The 18555-nt window shown below is 51.5% G+C and overlaps 1 protein-coding gene across 2 annotated transcripts in view; it reads right to left on the reverse strand.

Annotated features, from left to right (window-relative positions):
* The window catches only part of PREX1 (phosphatidylinositol-3,4,5-trisphosphate dependent Rac exchange factor 1), a 181149-nt gene extending 164929 nt beyond the window's left edge, over positions 1-16220 (reverse strand). For both annotated transcript variants that reach the window (XM_070801841.1, XM_070801839.1), the window contains exon 1: positions 15858-16220. In XM_070801841.1, the coding sequence (XP_070657942.1) occupies positions 15858-16070 (213 nt within the window). In that variant the 5' untranslated portion in view covers positions 16071-16220. The remainder of the gene's footprint in view (positions 1-15857) is intronic.
* Positions 16221-18555: the final 2335 nt, after the last annotated feature.

Here is an 18555-nt window from a genome sequence, read left to right on the forward strand (position 1 = left end):
CTTTGTTTCTTAAAACATGTAACTCTCACACCTCCCCGGCAGCTCAGGAGTTAAGAATCTGACTGCCAATGCAGGAGACACGGGTTTGATCCCTGGTCCGGAAAGATCCCACGTGCTGTGAGGCAACTAGGCCCGTGCACCACAAGGACTGAAGCCTGTGCTTTCTAGAGCCCAACTGCACAGCAAGAGGAGCCACCACACGATAAGCCTGCACACTGTACCTAGACAGCAGCCCACTCACCACAACCAGAGAAAGCCCAGCACAACCAAAAATCGAGAAGCCAACAACATTTCCAAACAACAAACAGAAAAGAACATGAATGAAGCTCTCTTGGTCTGGCTTTCAGTTTTCTATGATAGAAACAAGGGTTAGAAGAACTCTTCCAATGTCCTCGAGTCTATTTTTTTTTTTAAGTCCAGCAGAGCAAGCACAATGGCAAATGGCAAGCAACGTTGGGTTTCAATGTCAGGACGTTAGGGAAGGGTAGGGACTGTGGCAGGCTGAAGACTGCAAGTCCTGTCTAAAGAAGGCAGCTGCTGTTCAGCTCCAGGCAAGTGTTTGCCTGTAGGCACGCAAGCTTAATGCAGACCGGTCTTCTGATTATTGAAGAACTCAGAAATAAAGATTTTCATATGAAATTTCTTAATTTTTCAAGAAATACTGGCAACCAATAAAAACAAAATTTTTAAACACTGCACAGGCCTATGCTGGCCTGAGGACCCGTAGTTTGGAACTCATGGGGCTATGGACCCATGACCACTGAATGATAGAAAGACAGACAGACAGACACACATACACACATCATGTATGGCCACTGAAGTCAAAGGAGCTGAAAATAAAGTTTCCCAAAGACACAGGAAACCTCTGGGTACACAGGATTCCTCCAGCTCACTTGGACACAACTTAAACCCTCCCTCTCTGTCCTCCAAGCATCTGAGCTGTTGGACGAGAGCAGAACAATCCTGGGGTTCTGCTTTCAATTTCAAGTTCCATCTCAGCCACAAACTCAGTTGGTAAGCCTGAACCAACTAACTCACTGAACGGTTTTGTGCCTCGGTTTCCGCATCGGGAAAAATGACACAATCGGCTGAGATAATGTCATGGATTCTCCTTGCTCTGACAACTCAATTCTAGGGTTCTAGGTGTTGGTCATTTCTTTGGATTGGTAAAGACCACAAGGCCCTAAACCAAAGTTTCTTCAGCTTCCAGTTACTGAACTGGCAGCTTGAACAAAGACACATATGCTCTGTAATTGTGAAAAGCTGAAATCTATGTAAATACTCAATATAAAAGGGATGGTTAAAAGATAATAATAATTTTATTAGTATGTTATTACATTATGTTATTATAGTATATTATTACATTATGTTATTATAGTATATTATTACATTGTGTTATTGGAGAAGGCAATGACACCCCACTCCAGTACTTTTGCCTAGAAAATCCCATGGATGGAGGAGCTTGGTAGGCTGCAGTCCATGGGGTCGCTAGAGTCGGACACGACTGAGTGACTTCACTTTCACTTTTTACTTTCATGCATTGGAGAAGGAAATGGCAACCCACTCCAGTGTTCTTGCCTGGAGAATCCCAGGGACGGGGAAGCCTGGTGGGCTGCCGTCTATGGGGTTGCACAGAGTCGGACACGACTGAAGTGACTTAGCACATTGTGTTATTATATTATATTATTACATTATGTTATTGTAATAATTATTATAACTATAGCTAATATATACCAAGCATTTACCATGTGCCAGGCATTACTTTGAGAGCATGATAGGTCTTAATTCATCTAATTCCCCATCAGTCTAAGGGCTAGGCACTAGTTTCAGAATGAAGCGTGCCCAGGTAAAGCAATTTGCCCACCATTACACAGCTGGGAAGTAACCAGGATTCTGATGCAGGAAGGAGAAGCCCCTTCCAGGGCACAAGAGTGGGCTCTTGTCTAACACTCAGAAATGAACTGTCCGAGGAGACACCCGTGCTGATAAAGCAAGAGACTTCATTGGAAGGGGGTGCCCAGGAGGAGAGCAGCGGGATGAGGGAGCCCAGGAGAATTGCTCTACCACATGGCTCACAGTCCCGGGTTTTAGGGGAACGGGGTTCTTTTCTGGCTTGTCTCTGGCCAGTCATCTTGTTCAGCCCATAGTTTGATTCAGGGTCCTTCCTGGTGGCATCGCCCAGCCAAGATGGAAGCCAACGCAAAGGATTCTGGGAGGTTGGTCATCTCCCTCCTCCCTCTTCTGACCCCTCCCGAATGCTCCCAGTCAGTTTTCAGCAGCATGTTCCTTATGGGTGCCTCCTGTTGTAAGACAACCCAGGCAAGTGGGCCTGGCCAAGGTGGGCAGTTTCGGTCAACAGTTTCCTAACAAGTCAGCTTGGACAGTGCGGACCCAGAGACCCATGTTTCACTACAAAGCCATCGAAAGCTTAGCGATGGAGTGTACTTACTAGTGACACAGGAGCTGCACAGAAGAGGCAAGAGAAACATAACACCGTGTGTGTGGTGTGATCACACCTCGGCTGAAACAACACGCAAAGGACAAGCAGGAAATGTGCCGAAAGGTGAAACAGCTGTTTGCCAAGGTGAGATCTTTTTGCTTGTCTTTATTTTCCAAATGTTCCACAACGAGCAAAGTGACAGCAAAAACGGCCCACGTGAAGAGGGTGTCCCTGGGAGCCAGCTCCATGCACAGCACCTACTACTGTATTTCGCTCCACCAAATCCTCTCCTCTCAGCCACCAGCCTGAGGACCCAGATGTCTGCCTACTCTGTGACTGCCGAATCCCCAGTGTCAATACACCCGGGAACACAGCAGACACTCAATAAAACGTGTGCAAGGGAGAAAAGGAGATCTCCCCATTTCACAGCCAAAGAAACTGAGGCCCGGGAGCCATCTGCCCAAGGTCACAGAGCTGCTAAGTGGTGGCCTGGGGACAATCGTGGAAGAACTACATCTCAGCAGAGAGTTTCTACCACCCACATAAGGGGTAAAAGTCACACGCAGTCAAAATCGCCAGTGAAGTCAACTAAACACGATGCACGATACAGGACTGGATTCTGGAGATGGGAAAGAGGGGAGGGGAAGTATAAAGAACACCTGGAAAAACAGGTGAAATCTGAATACAGATTGTGGATTGTATAATTTACTATCAATGTTACATTTCCCGATTTTGTTCAGGGTACTGTGGTTATAGCAGAGAATATCTGTGTTCTTAGGAGATTATTTAGGGGCATCATGTCTGCAATTATTCTCAAATGGATCAACATAATAAAAACTCTGTGTGTGTGTGTGCATGCACGTGTGTGTATGAGGTGGGAGAGGTGGGGAGGGGAAAGGAGAGGGGAGAATTAGAAAACAAACTGGTGAACCTAGGGTAACGGTCTATGGGGTGCTCTCTATTCTTGAAATGTCAACATTAAAAGGTACCCAAAAATTAACTTTCAAAAAGTGAATTAAAATGTCCACAAATACAGCACACTGGAGTTTTACGTCTAGACCTCTGACCATGTGCAGAAATGTGTAACATATACGGCCAGGTACATACATAAAACATCATTTTACCATATTTGGTTCCATATGAGACAGTCTGTAATAAAAGGACATAAAAGAATGTGTTTTTGACACATACACGCCCACTATATTTATGACCTTTTTGATCAGGGGGAAATAAGTCTTAAAAAACCACCCAGTTGGACTTCCCTGGTGGTACAGTGGATAAGACTCTGCCTGACAATGCAAAGGACACGGGTTCTATCCCTCCTCCAGGAAGATTCCACATGCTGCGGGGCACCCAAGCCCTCGAAGCGCAACTCCTGAGCCTGCGCGCCACGAGCCCCCGTGTCTAGAGCCCGTGCTCCACAACGAGCGAAGCCACCGAAATGAGAAGAATGCGCGCTACGACGGAGAGCAGCCCCCGCCACGACGGAGAGCAGCCCCCGCCACCGCCGCTGCAGAAACCCCGATGCAGCAACGAAGACCCAGCACAGACAAAAAAAGATTTAGTTTTTTTAATTAATAAACTTTAAAAATTCTTTTAAAAACACCCAATCAACAGCCCGGCCTGCCATCAGCTAGTGGCTGGGACCACGCAGAGCTCCCTCGGCCCTCCCAGCGTGGTGAGGGCAAGAGGCCAAGGACGCCAGTCTGCAGGCACTCCCCACGCTGAGGTCCACGCTCCCCAAAGTCAAGGAACCAGAAGGCCTGGTGGCAGGACCTGGGAGAGCCTCCACCACACAGTAAACCCCATCCAATCCCTTTCGCTCACACACTCACTCCCAAGACCCACATGAACAGAGTGCCCATTATGTGCTGGGTGCTGCAGGGCTGTCAGTGAACACAGCAGGCAGGGGCCCTGACCTCGTATGACTTGTATCCTAGTGGGGGAGACAGACGCCAATCAAGTAAACAGACTATCTCAGGGAGTGACAGGTACCAAGAAGAAAATGGGTGTGGTGAAACAGAGAGCAGGACTCGAAGGCTCCCTGAGGAAGTGACACTGGGGTTATACAGCTAAACGAGAGGGAAGGGCCCCATGCACAGCACAGTTAGAGGTGCTACAGGCAAGAGGAACAGCAAAACGAAAAGGTTGAGAAGGTGGAACCAGCCTAGCAAGTTCAAGAACAGAAAGCCCGGGACATAATGAATGCAGAGGAAGATGAAGCTGGCGTGGTGAGCAGAGTCCAGACCTCAGAGGCCGTGTAAGCCACAGCAAGGGGTCTGGATTCAACCAGTCTGCATTTCCTGCTCCCCTTTCCTCCAGCACAATGGGGACAGGAGAGGAAGGAGATCCAACGAAATGCCAGGATGTTAGACCTAAACCCAACCCTGTCAATAACTGCATTAATGTATATGAGCTAAACAATCTAATTAAAAGGCAGAGACTGTCTGAACGGATTTTTTTTTAAAGCACATGACAAGGATCTGAGGAGGTGAGAGTCATCACAGCAAACAGCCAGAAAGAACATGAGACCTCAGTCCGACGGCCGCAAGGAACTAAATTCACCCAAGAAGCTAAACAGAGGTCCCCAAGATTCAGACGAGATGCTAGTCCAGCCAATACCATGACCGCAGCCATGTGAGACCTGGAGAAGAAAACCCAGTTACCCAGTGCCCAGAATTCTGACCACAGAAACTGCATGGTGGTCATCAATAGGGCTGCTTCAGACACTAAATGCGGGGTAGTTTGTTCCACAGCGATAGGCAACGGATACACCCTCTCTTGTGATCTTGGGCAAGTGGCCTCGCATTTCTGGGCCCCAGTTTCTTCATCTGCACAACTGTGAGGATGCAAAGAAAGCAGAATGTACAACAGCCTCGCCCAGGAAGAGAATGATTTATTCTGTGTCCACTCAAGTCTGTGGAGAGATTTCAGAGTGGGAGAATAGGAGGGGCCTTCATGCATTTTTGAGAAGATGACCATTTTTTTTTTTTCTATCTTTGGGTGGGTTCCTCAGGGAAGGAGATGAATAATCTCTTCTAGCTCCAAATGCCAGTCATCCCAAAGATGTCCTTGCTCCCAACTGCCTTCAGAGACAGGAGTACAGAGACCAGGAGTCCGGGTCAAGGGGCCACCTGGCCAAAATGAATTCAGTTGCTTATTTCAAGCCCCAAGAATGATCTGAGGCACGTTTTTCAAGACAAGACCCCATAACTGTTCTTGAGCAAAAAGAAGGGAAATACTGAGATTCTAAAACATGATAATAATTTTAATAAAAGAACAACTACCATTGACTGGAGCCTGGCCATATGCCAACACTGAACAAAGTGTCCCAACCCATTTTACAGATGAGGAAACTGAGGTCGAGAGAGGGGAAACTCCTTGGGGAAACTCCTTGCCGAGGATCGCAGAGCCACTGAGGGGCAGAGACACAATTCAGACCCAGATAGTCTGGGCCAGACCCCAGGGCCCAAAAATCCACACAAAGATACTGAGCATTTATATAAATTAAGACCATCACATTATTTTAAACATATGGGAATTCCCTGGTAGTCCAGTGATTAGGACTACGCACTTTCACTGCCAAGGATGTGGGTTCAATCCCTGGTGGGGGAACAAAGATCCTACAAGCTGCGTAGTACAGTCAAAAATAAACAAATAAATGTGTGTGTGTGTGCAGAGGAGATGTTTTTTTTTTCTTCACTTGACAGATATTTAATGAGCACCTACTATGTGCCAGGCACTTTTTAACAGTGCTGGAGAGAGAGAGTGAATAAAGGACCACCCAGAGAAAAGGAGACAGGAAGCAGTAAGTGGGGGCAGAATACAATTTCAAACAGGAAGTGGTGGTGGGGTAGTCAGAAAAGACCTTCCGAAGACCACGAGGTTTAAGCAGAGGCCTGAAGGAGTGAGCCATGGGGATACTGGAGGAAGTGCACTCCAGACAGAACAAATGGGAAGACCCTGATGCAGGAGCACGCCTGGTGCCCTGAGAAAGGGTCCATGTGGCTGGAGGGGAGCAAGGGAGGGCGACAGGACGCTCTGGAATTAGACGGCAGCGATGACTGCACAACTTTGTGAATATACCCCAAACCGCTGAATTGTGCTCTTGAGGGGGTAGAATGTATAGTGTGTGAATCATACCTCAATGTTAAAAAAAAGGTATGAAAAAAAAAGATGCCTCAGAGACGGAGGGGAGAAGAGACAGGGCAAGTGGTGTGGGACCTCCTGGGCCACCCTGAGGACCTGGCTTTGACTGAGGGCGCTGGCAGCCACAGCAGGGCTTTGAACGGGGCAGCGGCACGACCTAACAAGTCTAACGAGGCTCCTCGGGCTGTGCATGGAGAGCAGACCACGGGAGGCAAGGATGAGAGCAGCAGAGGCAGAGGCCAGTTCCCCAGGGTGGGTCCCCGGGCGAGTTACCCTCAGTGCCTCCATTTTTCTCATCTGGGAAGTGGGTGTGAAAAAGACACGCGAGCTGACGCCAGGTTAAGTGCTGTTGTGACGGCTGTGAGTGGAAGGTGGAGTCAGAGGTGCCACCGAACAGTTTTTAATCATGCAAATCAGTTTCCTGAACAGAAAACATGGGGTGGCCCTCCCTCACGGGAAGCAGGCACCCGTCTCACACCTCAACAGCCCTCCCAGTGCAGCCCGTCCACACCCAGGCCACGAAGAGGGGCCCAAACTCCTCTCCACGTGTGGTCGGCTCACAGCACCCACCCAGACAGAGGACAGAATCGCCCAGGTCACTAGACAGCCGGGGCACAGACAGGGGGGAGCTGCCTGTGGGAGGGGAAGATGTGGTCCTCCTCCTGGCGAGGTGCCCAGGAAGGAAGCAGGAGGTGTTTGCTGGACCTTGGGAAGGGCGCCATGCAGTCCTGAGTTTCAGGTCATCAGTCAGACGGTGCCACACCCCAGGGCCTCCTCATCCCACTAAGACTCAAGCCCAAACGGCTCACCGTGCACGTGAGGTTCACACCGCCAGAACCCCTGCTGCCCACGCCAACCTGACCTCCTCTTCAGCAAGCCGAACTGGGCCCTGCCTCAGGGCCTTTGCACACGCTGTGCCCACCACCTGGAGCACGCTTCTCTCAGCTCCTTCCTCAGCGGGCTCCTTCTCGGCCACCTCTTCAGAGGCCTCCCTTGACCACCTCATGTCAACAGATGACACCACCTCCGTCACCAGGGTACCTCCCCCTTCCTTTCTCCTCGGGGCACCCACTCCAAACTGTGTGCTGCTGCTAAGTCGCGTCAGTCGTGTCCGACTCTGTGCGACCCCATAGAGGGCAGCACACCAGGCTCCTCTGTCCCTGGGATTCTCCAGGCAAGAACACTGGAGTGGGTTGCCACTGCCTTCTCCCCAAACTGTGTGGACTTGAGCAATTTCCTCAGCCTCTCTGGGCCTTGGCTTCCCCAGGAGCAAAATAGATATAATGACAGTCTCTACTCCAAAGGGTTACTGCAAGGGCTCAAAGAGATAATTCATACAGTACCTGGCACCCAGCAGGACCTCAGTGGATTATCTTATCATGATTACACCTCTCGTCACTTGCTCAAGCCATCTCTTTTTGTACTGTGTGAAGATTCCACGAGGGCAAGAACTTTGTCCATCTTGTACTGGCCATGTGCCAACATCTAGCCCATATGTCTGACACTTAGTAGGTGCTTAACATCTGTTTGTTTAAGAAGTGAATTTGTGAATGAAGGCATTGACTGCCTATACCCCACGGTGACCCTGGCCTCACTCCTCCTGGGAGCAGCTTCTTGCAGAAGCTACCCACCCTCCCCAGCAACTGGCCACCTGCCTCTACCAACCTTCAGTGGCCCTAGGCCAGCCAGCCTGAAATAGCCTCACCTCTCCTGGCCCAGAACCAAGGGGTCAGTTGCCAGCTCCACCCTGGGGAAGGAACTGGGCGGGTAAACACAGATTGTGTGTCTGACCACACGACAGAAGAGGGGCGGACAGGCAGATTCCCTTCTGGCCCTCAAAGAGTAGAGAAAATAAAAATAAACCTAAAAATCCAGACTCGTCTGGGAGTCTGGAGGCTTCCCTCCTTCCTCAGGGATTCCTTCTGTGGCCTGTACTTCAGGGAGACTGATCTTGCCCCAGGACCCAGCTGCACCAGGAGTGTGAGTGACTACACTCGATCCTTGCAGCCACCCTAGGGGGACTACAACCATCTTACAGATGAGGAAACCAGGGCTCACAGAAGCAAAACGACTCGTCCAAGGTCACACAGGGGCAGAGCTGCGTTTCAAACACAGGCTGTTTTTGTCTCCAGAGTCTGTGCCCTTAACCATGAACCCAAGACACACTGCAGAGTGAAAAATACAAACCGTACCACGCTATTTAGGTAAACACATACACATTCACACACACACACATATCAACACTACACATGTAATTGCCTTCAAATGGGCCAAAAGCAGAGCTGGTGATCAAAGGAGGTTTCAGCCAGTGATTCCCAGCCAGGGGCTATTTTGCCCCCAAGGGATATGTGACAATGTCTGGAGACACTTCTGATCGCCCCAACAGGGGGAAGGGGACGCTACTGGAATCTAGTAGGTGGCGGCCAAGGATGCCTCTGAAATCCTGCAACACACAGGCCACCCCTACAAACAAAGAATAATCCTGCCCGATGTGCCAATAATGCCAAAGGTTGAAAGATGAAGGGATTCACCCCAAATCAGTTACTAGGGCTGGAAATGCCCCTTGTAGAACTTGTTTAAGGGGGACAGTGGATCCAGGCTAAAACACAAGTCCCCAGAGAAGGCCCCCAAGCCTTCTCTCCCAAGAACTGTCAGGATGGAACTGTCAGCAGCAGTCACCACCCTTGACCAGGGCTTACCTCCCTCTGAGGGACACAACTTCTAGGGGGTCCCTCCGGGGGCCTCACCTGCAAAACAAGGAGATTCAGACCCTGCCTCCACCCCTGGCTTGCTCACAAGTTCTATGTCTCCTAAATTCTGGGGCAGGAACCAGCTCTGACCTCACCTGGTGCTTTCGAAACAAAGCCAGTGGGACAGCAAACCCTGGTTACCCACTTCCCACTAGGGTTCCAGCCAGAGAACCTATGTCTATTAGAGAAGAGAAAACACAAAAATCTGGGAGGTAAAGTTCTGCAGCGAGGCACGGCCTACTTCAAAGACTCAACTTTTATAAAAGCTTTAAGAGAGGGCCAGCTGTAAAGCAGAGAGGATGTGGGTTTCTTAATCTGAGGGTGTGGCCCTGAGTCCAACAGCTCTTCTGCTCACTGGCTTGATAAAAGGGACACTCTCGAAGAAAGTGGTGCCCTTGAAGCCTCCAAAAGCCAGGGACACCAACCCCATCCATCTCTTCTTAAAGTGACAGAGCAACAGTTACAAGAGCAAACATCGGAATAATAGCGAGTGGGTGTCTGGGATGTTTGTTTGAAGAACACACTCATTCAAATACATGAGTTCGAGCATCCCTGTTGACTCATCTTTCTCATAAGGACAAGGACCACGTTTGGCCCGTTGGCGGCTGCATCCTCGTGGCCTGGAACACGGACTGGAATACACAGCAGATGCTCCCTCTACCTCTGAAAAAAGCAGTCTAATTTATTTATGGCTTTACCTGTACGTAGCTGTGTGTGCCATACACAAAAGAGGGGCCCCGCCTAACTTCTGCTGATGCTAAGGTTTTTATCATCACAAAATTTTCACTGCCTTCCTGATGACGTTCAGCCCAAAACAAAGTGGGCTGGTCCTGGGTCCCTCACATCCTAAAGCTCAGATCATTTGGATCGCCGGGCTTAATTCTTGCCCACTTGGGCAGCCCAGAGGTCTCACAAAGGCAGGAATGTGGGTCGTGAGCACAGCACCCTGTTGGGGCAGGTCAGGGTAGCGTTAAAGAACGCGGACTGTGCAGTCAAGACTACCCGGGTTTGAATCCCAGTTCCGTCAAACTGTGTGACGCTGGGAAACTGACTTGACCTCTCTGTGCTTTTGTTTCATTTGTAGAACAGGAAGCACAATAACACCTGGAAAGCTGGAGCTGATACACAGAGAATGCTTTTCCTGGGGCTTGCAAACATCTCGCGCTACGTACATCTTAGCCAAATTATTATTACTATTGCTGTGCATTCAACTAATGATCAGGCTGAACGTACAATAATTCCTTCTGTTGGCGAGTTGTAAAAAATATATTCTCATACATATGCCTAATTTTACATGGAGAGGGCATTTCAAATAGCATTTCTTAGAACTTTTTTCTTTTTTTATCTTTCTGCTTGCCTTTCTTCATATGAAACACATCTATCCACCCTTTTCTCCCAATTCCTGTCATGTCATACATACAACAATGTATATCATAATATGGTTATTGCTTATATTCCCAAGGCGGAACTTCTGAGCATCCTCCTTTGCACAACACAACCTTGTGAAACCCCCCCGCCACGTCACCGAGCAGGTCATTCTGTGACTGCAAAATTTAAAAGGCAGCCCCCGCCCCCACTCCCCAGCATCGCTCCCTAGTGTCAGACTAAGAATACAAAAATCTTAAAAAAAAAAAAAAAAATAGTGACAACACAAAACCACAGTTTCTTGTTTGGGCAACCAGAGCTCCAATGAGAAGAAAAGCTTTCGTCTCCTACCCCCAAAAAGCAGAACCACAGAAAGCATTCTGGGAGCTCTCTGCCTATTGTTCCTCAGGGACCCCGGCCCAGCCAGCTCACAAGACCCTCTGGGTATCTGAGAGTGACCCGTCTTTGTTCTGTCCTGGCTTTACTACACACTGATTGTAGGAAGCCCTGGGCAGGTCACCAGCCTGCTCTGTGCCTCAGTTTCCCCATCTGTATAATGGGCACAGTATAGCAGCTGCTGCATCATGGAGAAATGGGGAGCCCTTTCTCTCATCAGAGAGCCAAGGGGAGCCCTTCAAGGGTCTGCTGACCACCCCCGACACAGGAGTCCCTCTGCCCATCCACCCAGGCTGGATGATACATCCTTCAGGGAAGCCATTGGCAGCTGTTCCCAAAGGCAGTCTCCTGGACTTGTAGGTGGAGACCCCAAACCAATCTAAACATGAGACAAGTGGGTTCAAGGATCACCCCGCCTCTTTTTAAGGGGGAAGACTTTGAGCCCCCAAAAGACCAACTCTTTTGCCCCCCCCTCAATGCTGCACATCCCCTCAAAAGGCTACCAGAGCATTCTGGGCACCTACTGTGCGCCTGGCACAGTGCTAACAGCGATAACCTCAGGTTCATTGGAAATGCAACCTTTCCTCTATGATGCAGCAGCTGATATACTGTGCCCATTATGCAGATGGGGAAACAGACACGGAGCAGGCTGGTGACCTGCATAGGGCCACCTACAGGCAGTGTGGAGTAAAGCCATGGTTTGAACACCAGCAGCCTGGCTCCAGAGCCCCACCCTCAACCCTCACGCCATGAAGAGACACGGAGTACAGAGGAGGAACCCAGCAGCCTGACATTTCCATTCTTCTAAGCTGTGCCCGTTCTGCGGAAGAGACAGGCATCACAGAGGGGAAGTAACCAGAGGAAGCCCAGGCAGAGGGTAAGGGTCACACAGATCTGGGTTCAAATCCCAGTTCTGCCACCTCCGTAAGTCACGAGTCAAGCCCTTTATAAGCCAGAGGCAGTCTGTGAAGTGGCTGCAGACATGAGTTCCAGGGTAGGCAGCTGTCTACATGAACCAGACAGCTCACTTAAACTATCTTTGCCTCAGCTTCTTCATCTGCCAATGGGGATAAGACACCACTTCCTTCACAGGGGTGCTGGAAAGATCAAATGAATGGATAGAAGGGTAAGCAATGAATCAGTGTCAGCCCCTACACAGTAATGACAGGCAGGAATATCATTGTCATTATCATTATTAACAAGAGTATATACGGTGCACCTAACACAGCCAGGGCTTCTAAAGGCTGAGATCCAAGGTTCTCGAAACCCGAGGCATCTTCTCCTGCCACCTCTAGAGGGTCCTCCAAGAGAGATCCAGCATCAATACGAGAGGGCTGTCTTTCCCTTCCCATGACTCTTCAATAAATAGACAGAGAATATGGCACCAAAGTCATCAGGCCCCACTGGAGATAAGGGAGGAAGTGCAATCCAGCTCCTGAAGGAGGTAAGGAAAGATGGGGAGATTCTGGAGGAACCTGAGAGCCCCCAAACCCAGAACCAAACGAAACCACTAGTTCTAGAATATAGATGGTCAAACGGAAATTCACCCAGAGTTCCTGTCCTCCTTTCAGTAATGACTCAGATCTCACTTCCTCCAGGCAGCCCTCCCTGACTACTCCTGCTTGCTGGCTACTAAAATCCTACAATCCTAATCATCTGTAATCTTTAAGTATCATATAAAAATTAATTATAATAACTCATATTTAGAATGACTTCCCTGGTGGCTCAGACGTTAAAGCGTCTGTCTACAATGCGGGAGACCCGGGTTTGATCCCTGGGTTGGGAAGATCCCCTGGAGAAGGAAATGGCAATCCACTCCAGGACTATTGCCTGGAAAATCCCATGGACAGAGGGATTTAGAATTGCCTTACAACTTGCTAGGCACTGTTCTAAGTGCTTTATATATATTAATATAATTCACTTATCCACTTCAAAACCCTATAAGATGTACTCTCATTCTCCATTTACAGATGAGGAAAGTGAGGTACAGAAAGGTTAAGCCACTTGCCTAAGGTCACAGAGCCCAAGGACCTGACCCCCAGCAGTTTGGCTCCAGAGCTCAACCTCATACTTGGATTTCTGGAAACACTCATATATTGCCACCCTTGGCTAGAACATGCCCTCCTCTAGCACAAGAACTTAAGACCTGGTTTTTCTGCATTTCCCATAATGCTCAGTCTACCACAGAGGCTTCATTTCTACTGGCAAAGGGACCTTAAAACGAGGGACTCAAGGAAGCCAGGGCAGCCCTTTGAGACCTGCCTCTGCCACATGGAATTAAAAGCAAGGAGGGATTACCCAACATTTCTTCCAAGCAGGAACAGTCCCTCAGTAAGTATAACATAAAGGCTGGGAGGAGGGAGTGGGAAGACAAGAGAGATTCACAACCTGCAGGCTGCCAGCCTGGCTGCCATGGAAAGCCTTGGTAATTAGCAGTTCGTGAAGCTCCAAGCCCTGGGTTTTCAAAACTGAAAGACCTTGGGTTGTTTAGGGACCGTTTCTGATAAAGCAAAACAAGAGAGGTCTCCTGCACCTCACAATTGAGGTACAGCTGGTCAGGTTACACAATCAGTTCATTTGCTGGCACAAGCTTGGGGACACCCAAAAGGACAAGGCAGAAAGAAAGCCTGGCTTCCCCTCCCTGCCTCTGACAAGTGGAGAAACTGAGGCCAGGACAGGTGCGAGAGTGATCCAAGATGTCAAAGTCAGAACCAGCTCATCTCAAAACGGACGGGGCAGTCCAAAAGAAAGAAAAAGGATGAATTCAGCAGATTCAAAGTGTCAAAGGGATGATATGGAAGTGTAGAAGTCTTTTATCTTTTTTCCTGTTCTTTTTTAATAAGAAGAATGGTTGATTCTAATCAATTTCCATTATTTCAGCTTCCTTGGACTCTACATGTGGACAATTTAAAACCACAGTGAACCCAAACACCATCTCCTATCTCTTCCGAAAGGCACCACACCATCCAGGGCAAGGATGTGGGGGTACAAGGTATCTTTTCTTCTCCATTAATGTAAAAACTGGCTTGTCTTTGCTCTTTCTCTTCCAGACTAAGAAGCAGGGAGTGGCTCAGAAGGAGAAGTGAGGAGTTCCCTGGAAGCCGACATTGCTCACAGACACCAGGGCTGCCTACATCTTTAATTCAGAAACTGCCAGCTTCAAACTGAGCAGATTCTTTTTTTTTTTTTTTTTTTTTTTCTGTGAGAGAGGGAGGGATGGGAAAGAAATGCCAATCCTGCTTCATTCTCACAGGCTTTTCTAGAAGGGTCCTTTAGCCAAAAGGTTTTCAATGCCTCTGCACAACTCTCCTCCACCACCCCCTCAACACACACACACACACACACACACACACACACACACCTCCTTTCACAGAGAGAAGGGCTCCATCCTCCTGGAGTTAAAACTCAGACCTCACACAGCCTCGGCTGCACCCCTAAGCCACAGGGGATCCCAGAGGATGCCAGAGCCTCGCTCTTTCCCCGGGAGACTGGGAACTCCAGGGCCTGGCTCTGGGGTTTCTGAAGGAGCCACCAACTGCCCCCGCTGCCTGCTGCCCCCCAGCCCTTCCTGCACCAGGATTAAAAGACTTCCTAGAGCAGAGAAGGGAGTAAATGAGGTCCCAGCAGGAGGCTGGGAGATTAAAGCCCTGCCAGTCTCCTAACTTCCAGCCAGGCTGCCTCAGACCCACCCCCTCCACCCCCTAGCCACTTTTCTCACTTCCTAGGACGGTAGGGAAGTGGCCCCTTCCTCCCTCTCACAGACAAAAAAAAAAAAAAGAAGAAGAAGAAGAAGAAAGAGAAGAAACAACAACAACAAAAAAGAAATGCAGTAGAGAACAGGGGCTTGGAGCACTGACGGAGACTGCCCTGGTTCAAAAGCCAGTATCCCCACTTAAACAGCTGTTTGATTCTGGGCAAGTTACTCAGCCCCTCTGGAGCTAAATTCTCCCATCTGAAAAATGAGGGAGGTATTCGTCCCTACTTCGTGGGCCACTTGGGAAGGTCCAACCTTCTCACGACACACGTAGGCGCCTGGCGCATAATAAGCGCTCAGTTATTTTACAGAATCTGATGCCAGTGGTTTGGCAACTTGAGGTTGGGGGTGGAGGGGGATGGGATGGAACCGGCGAGTCGTCAGTTCGAAACCCACAGTCCCCCAGCCCCAGCAACTGCGTGTGCGTGGGAAAGAGGGGTCCTACCGGGGGGCTTTGGCGACCTCTGTTCCTACTCCGGGCTTTGGGTTTTATCCTACTCTGCAGGGCGCGCAGGGATGCTGGGCTCGAGGATTTCCAGGGTCCGTCCTAGATGAGCAGTGGCAAAGAAATCCCCGGGGCGGGGGCGGGTGGCAAAAACGCAGGAGCCCAAGCTCTCGGCGCCTGGGTCCCAAGGATTCTGCCTCACGGATTTAACTAATTTTAAAACTATTTGAAACGGGGCGGTTGAGAGGGGGAGAAAAAGACAAAAAGGTAGAGTATGGGGGGTGTGGAACGGAGTGCAGGAGACCCCGGGTTGGGGCTGGACCGCAGGCCGGCAAGAGAGGCGACAACCCAGCTCCGGAGCAGCCCGATCACCCCAACGGCTCTGCGCGCCCCGCGGGATGCCTCTGAGGTGATCCTCGCGATCCCCTCCCCGGGGACCGTGGCCACAGGTTGTGGGGACCCACGCGGGAGCCCCCCCACCCCCCCCGCGGAGCTCCGCAGCAGGGCTGGCGGCCGGAGCAGAGACTGACCCCGCGCTCCCCGGGGGGCGACACTCACCGACTGCAAGAAGCGCAAGGTGCCCACGTAGTCCCTCTCGGTGCCCAAGATCTCGTTGAGGACACAGAGGCGGAGGCGCAGCTGGCGCTCCGACTCCCGGGCGGCTGCACAGGGGCCGGAGTTGGGCGCAGCGGCGCCGTGAGCCAGGGCGTCCGGCGGGGCACTGTCCCCAGCCCCGTCGCCACCGGGATCGCGGCCGCCGGACACCTCCATCCTAACGCGGCCGCGCGGCACCAGCTCCTTCCTCCGGCGCGGCGATCGCGCAGAGCGGCGACTCAGGCGTCCAGGCGCCCCATCCCGGACGGGGCGCGCCGGCGGGCCGGGCTCAGCGGCGGGCCCGGCGCATGGCGCGGCGGGCGGGCTGGCGGGCGGGCCTGGGGGCGGGCGGCCCGGGCCGGGGGCGGAGGCAGCGCGCGGAGGCCGGACGAGGGGCGGGAGGAGGCTGGCCCTCGGGGCTCCGGGACGGCGGGCCCCGCCGCCCAGGGAGCGTCGGCCAAGTGCCACGCCGCGCCGCGGCCGCACAGGCGCTCCGCGCGCGCCCCGGTCCCCCTGGAGACGCGGCGCGGCTACGTCGGAAGCTCAGCTCAACCCGAGCCGGACGACCGGGCTTCTCGGGCGAGAGTCTTCCGCCCGGGGCCCCGCGGAGCCTGGAGGCGCCGAAGCAATGCGGCCGGCTCCCCAGCTCTGCGCCGGGACGCGTGGCGCCCGGCTCCCCGCCCGCCGCGGGCTACGCCACTCCCACCCCTACACACGCGACCCCCGCCGCGCGCAGCACGCGCGCGCAGGGCCGGCCGCCGCTCCGGCTGAGTCAACACCCGACTGTGGAAGCTGGCGGCGTAGCCGCTCGGGAGCAAGCCCGCCTCGCCTCGCCTCGCCTCGCCTCGCCGCGCGCACCCCTAGCGGCCCCCGAAGAAGGCGGCCAACCTTGCCCGCTGCCTTTGGGGCGCCCAGCTGGGTGCCCTCGGGCGCTCCCACGACCTTGGGAAGGAAGACGCGCGGCTCGGCTCTCTCCTCTCTCTTACCCCTTCTCTCTTTCCCCTTCCTTTTTCTTTTTCCTGCCTTTTCTTTTTCTCTTTCTTTATAACTTCTGTGCCCCGCCCCTACCCCTAGAGATGAGCCTGCCCTTTCCAACCTTTCCCTTTCCAACCTTTCCAGAGGAAATTATTATCTGCTCTCGAGGCACTAATCGAGTGACAGCTGCTCTGCCCGAGCTCCCCACCCCCATTCCTCCGCGCCCCCCACCCACCAACAATGCCTTGGGAAACCCTGCTGCCAGTCTAGGCTGCTCAGTGTGACCTTGATCGTCGCGAAGTGCTCGACAAATGTCCTCACCTGTCTCCCAGGAAGACGCGAAGGGAAGATCACCTTGGGGGCCGTTCAGGTTAAAACCCCAGTTCCCACCCCTGGTAGTTTCTTTGGGTGACCTTGCCCTGGTTCCTTGCCTCAAGAGCCTCAATGTTCTCATCTGGACAATGGGAATGACCGTGGTACCTAACTCATGGGGTTCTATACAAGGTTATATGTTAATCCATAAGGGCTACTTGGAACAATGCCCCGTAGGTGAAAGTTCTCTGTTAATGTTTCTTGATTAATATTGTAGGTATGAACAGCCCTCTTAGCCCGGCCCCACTCTCCAAACTGTCCTCACAGTTCCTGACCTGCCCCTCTTCTGGACCCAGAGATTGTCTTGTCTGTGTGTAGACTGGCTGATTCAGGTATCAATAATATCCCCCTGTAGGCTGTAATCATCCTTTGGGCTGTTCCAGACACCTAGGATTATTCTCCCAGTGGCCTCTGGGTAAATACTGCAGGTGCCTAAGGACACAGGGAGAAAGTAAGGTGGCTTCTGCCCTCTCTGAGCTGTTTCTTTTTGATCTTGGACAAGGTGACGCTTGATCTGGGCCTGAGTGAGTTAAGTTCCCCTGGACACAGAGTCAAGGGTATGAGGTAGAGCCTTCCAGGTTTGGGGAGTGGAGTCATTTGTGTCCAAAATGTGACCAGCTCCCTTGGAAAGAGGTCTCTGGAGTAACTGCTGTGTGACCTTCAGCTGGTCACAGAACCTCTCTGATCCTCAATTGCCTTGTCTTTAATCCTTTGACCCCCAAGGAGAGAGCATAGTGGGAACACCCTGGCTTTGGAATGAAACTGATTTGACTTCCCTGGTGGCTCAGACGGTAAAGCATCTGCCTACAATGCAGGAGACCCAGGTTCAATCCCTGGATCGGGAAGATCCTCTGGAGAAGGAAATGGCAACCCACTCCAGTACTCTTGCCTGGAAAATCCCATGGACGGAGAAGCCTGGTGGGCTACAGTCCATGGGGTCACAAGGAGCTGGACACGACTGAGCGACTTCACTCTCACTTTGACTTGCATTGGTTTTCCAGCTCCAGACCTGACTGGGTGACCTTGGTCAGGACATTTCACCTCTCTGAACCTCTGAACCAGTTGCCTGTTGTGTAAAATGGCAGTCATTGTAAGAAAAAGAAGAAAAATGGAAAGCCATGTTTTCTCAACCTCAGAAAAGTGACATTTGGGGCCAGATAATTCTTAGTTGGGGACCATCCCATACGTTGTAGGGCATGCAGAGGCATGATGTACCCACTGCTTGCCAGCAGTTCTCCCTCCCCAGTGACAACCAGAAATGTCTCCAGACATTGCCACATGTCCCTAACAAGCAGGGACAAAATTGCTCCCCATT

This window comes from Bos indicus, chromosome 13 (genome assembly GCF_029378745.1).
Source record: "Bos indicus isolate NIAB-ARS_2022 breed Sahiwal x Tharparkar chromosome 13, NIAB-ARS_B.indTharparkar_mat_pri_1.0, whole genome shotgun sequence".
Lineage (NCBI taxonomy): Eukaryota > Metazoa > Chordata > Mammalia > Artiodactyla > Bovidae > Bos > Bos indicus.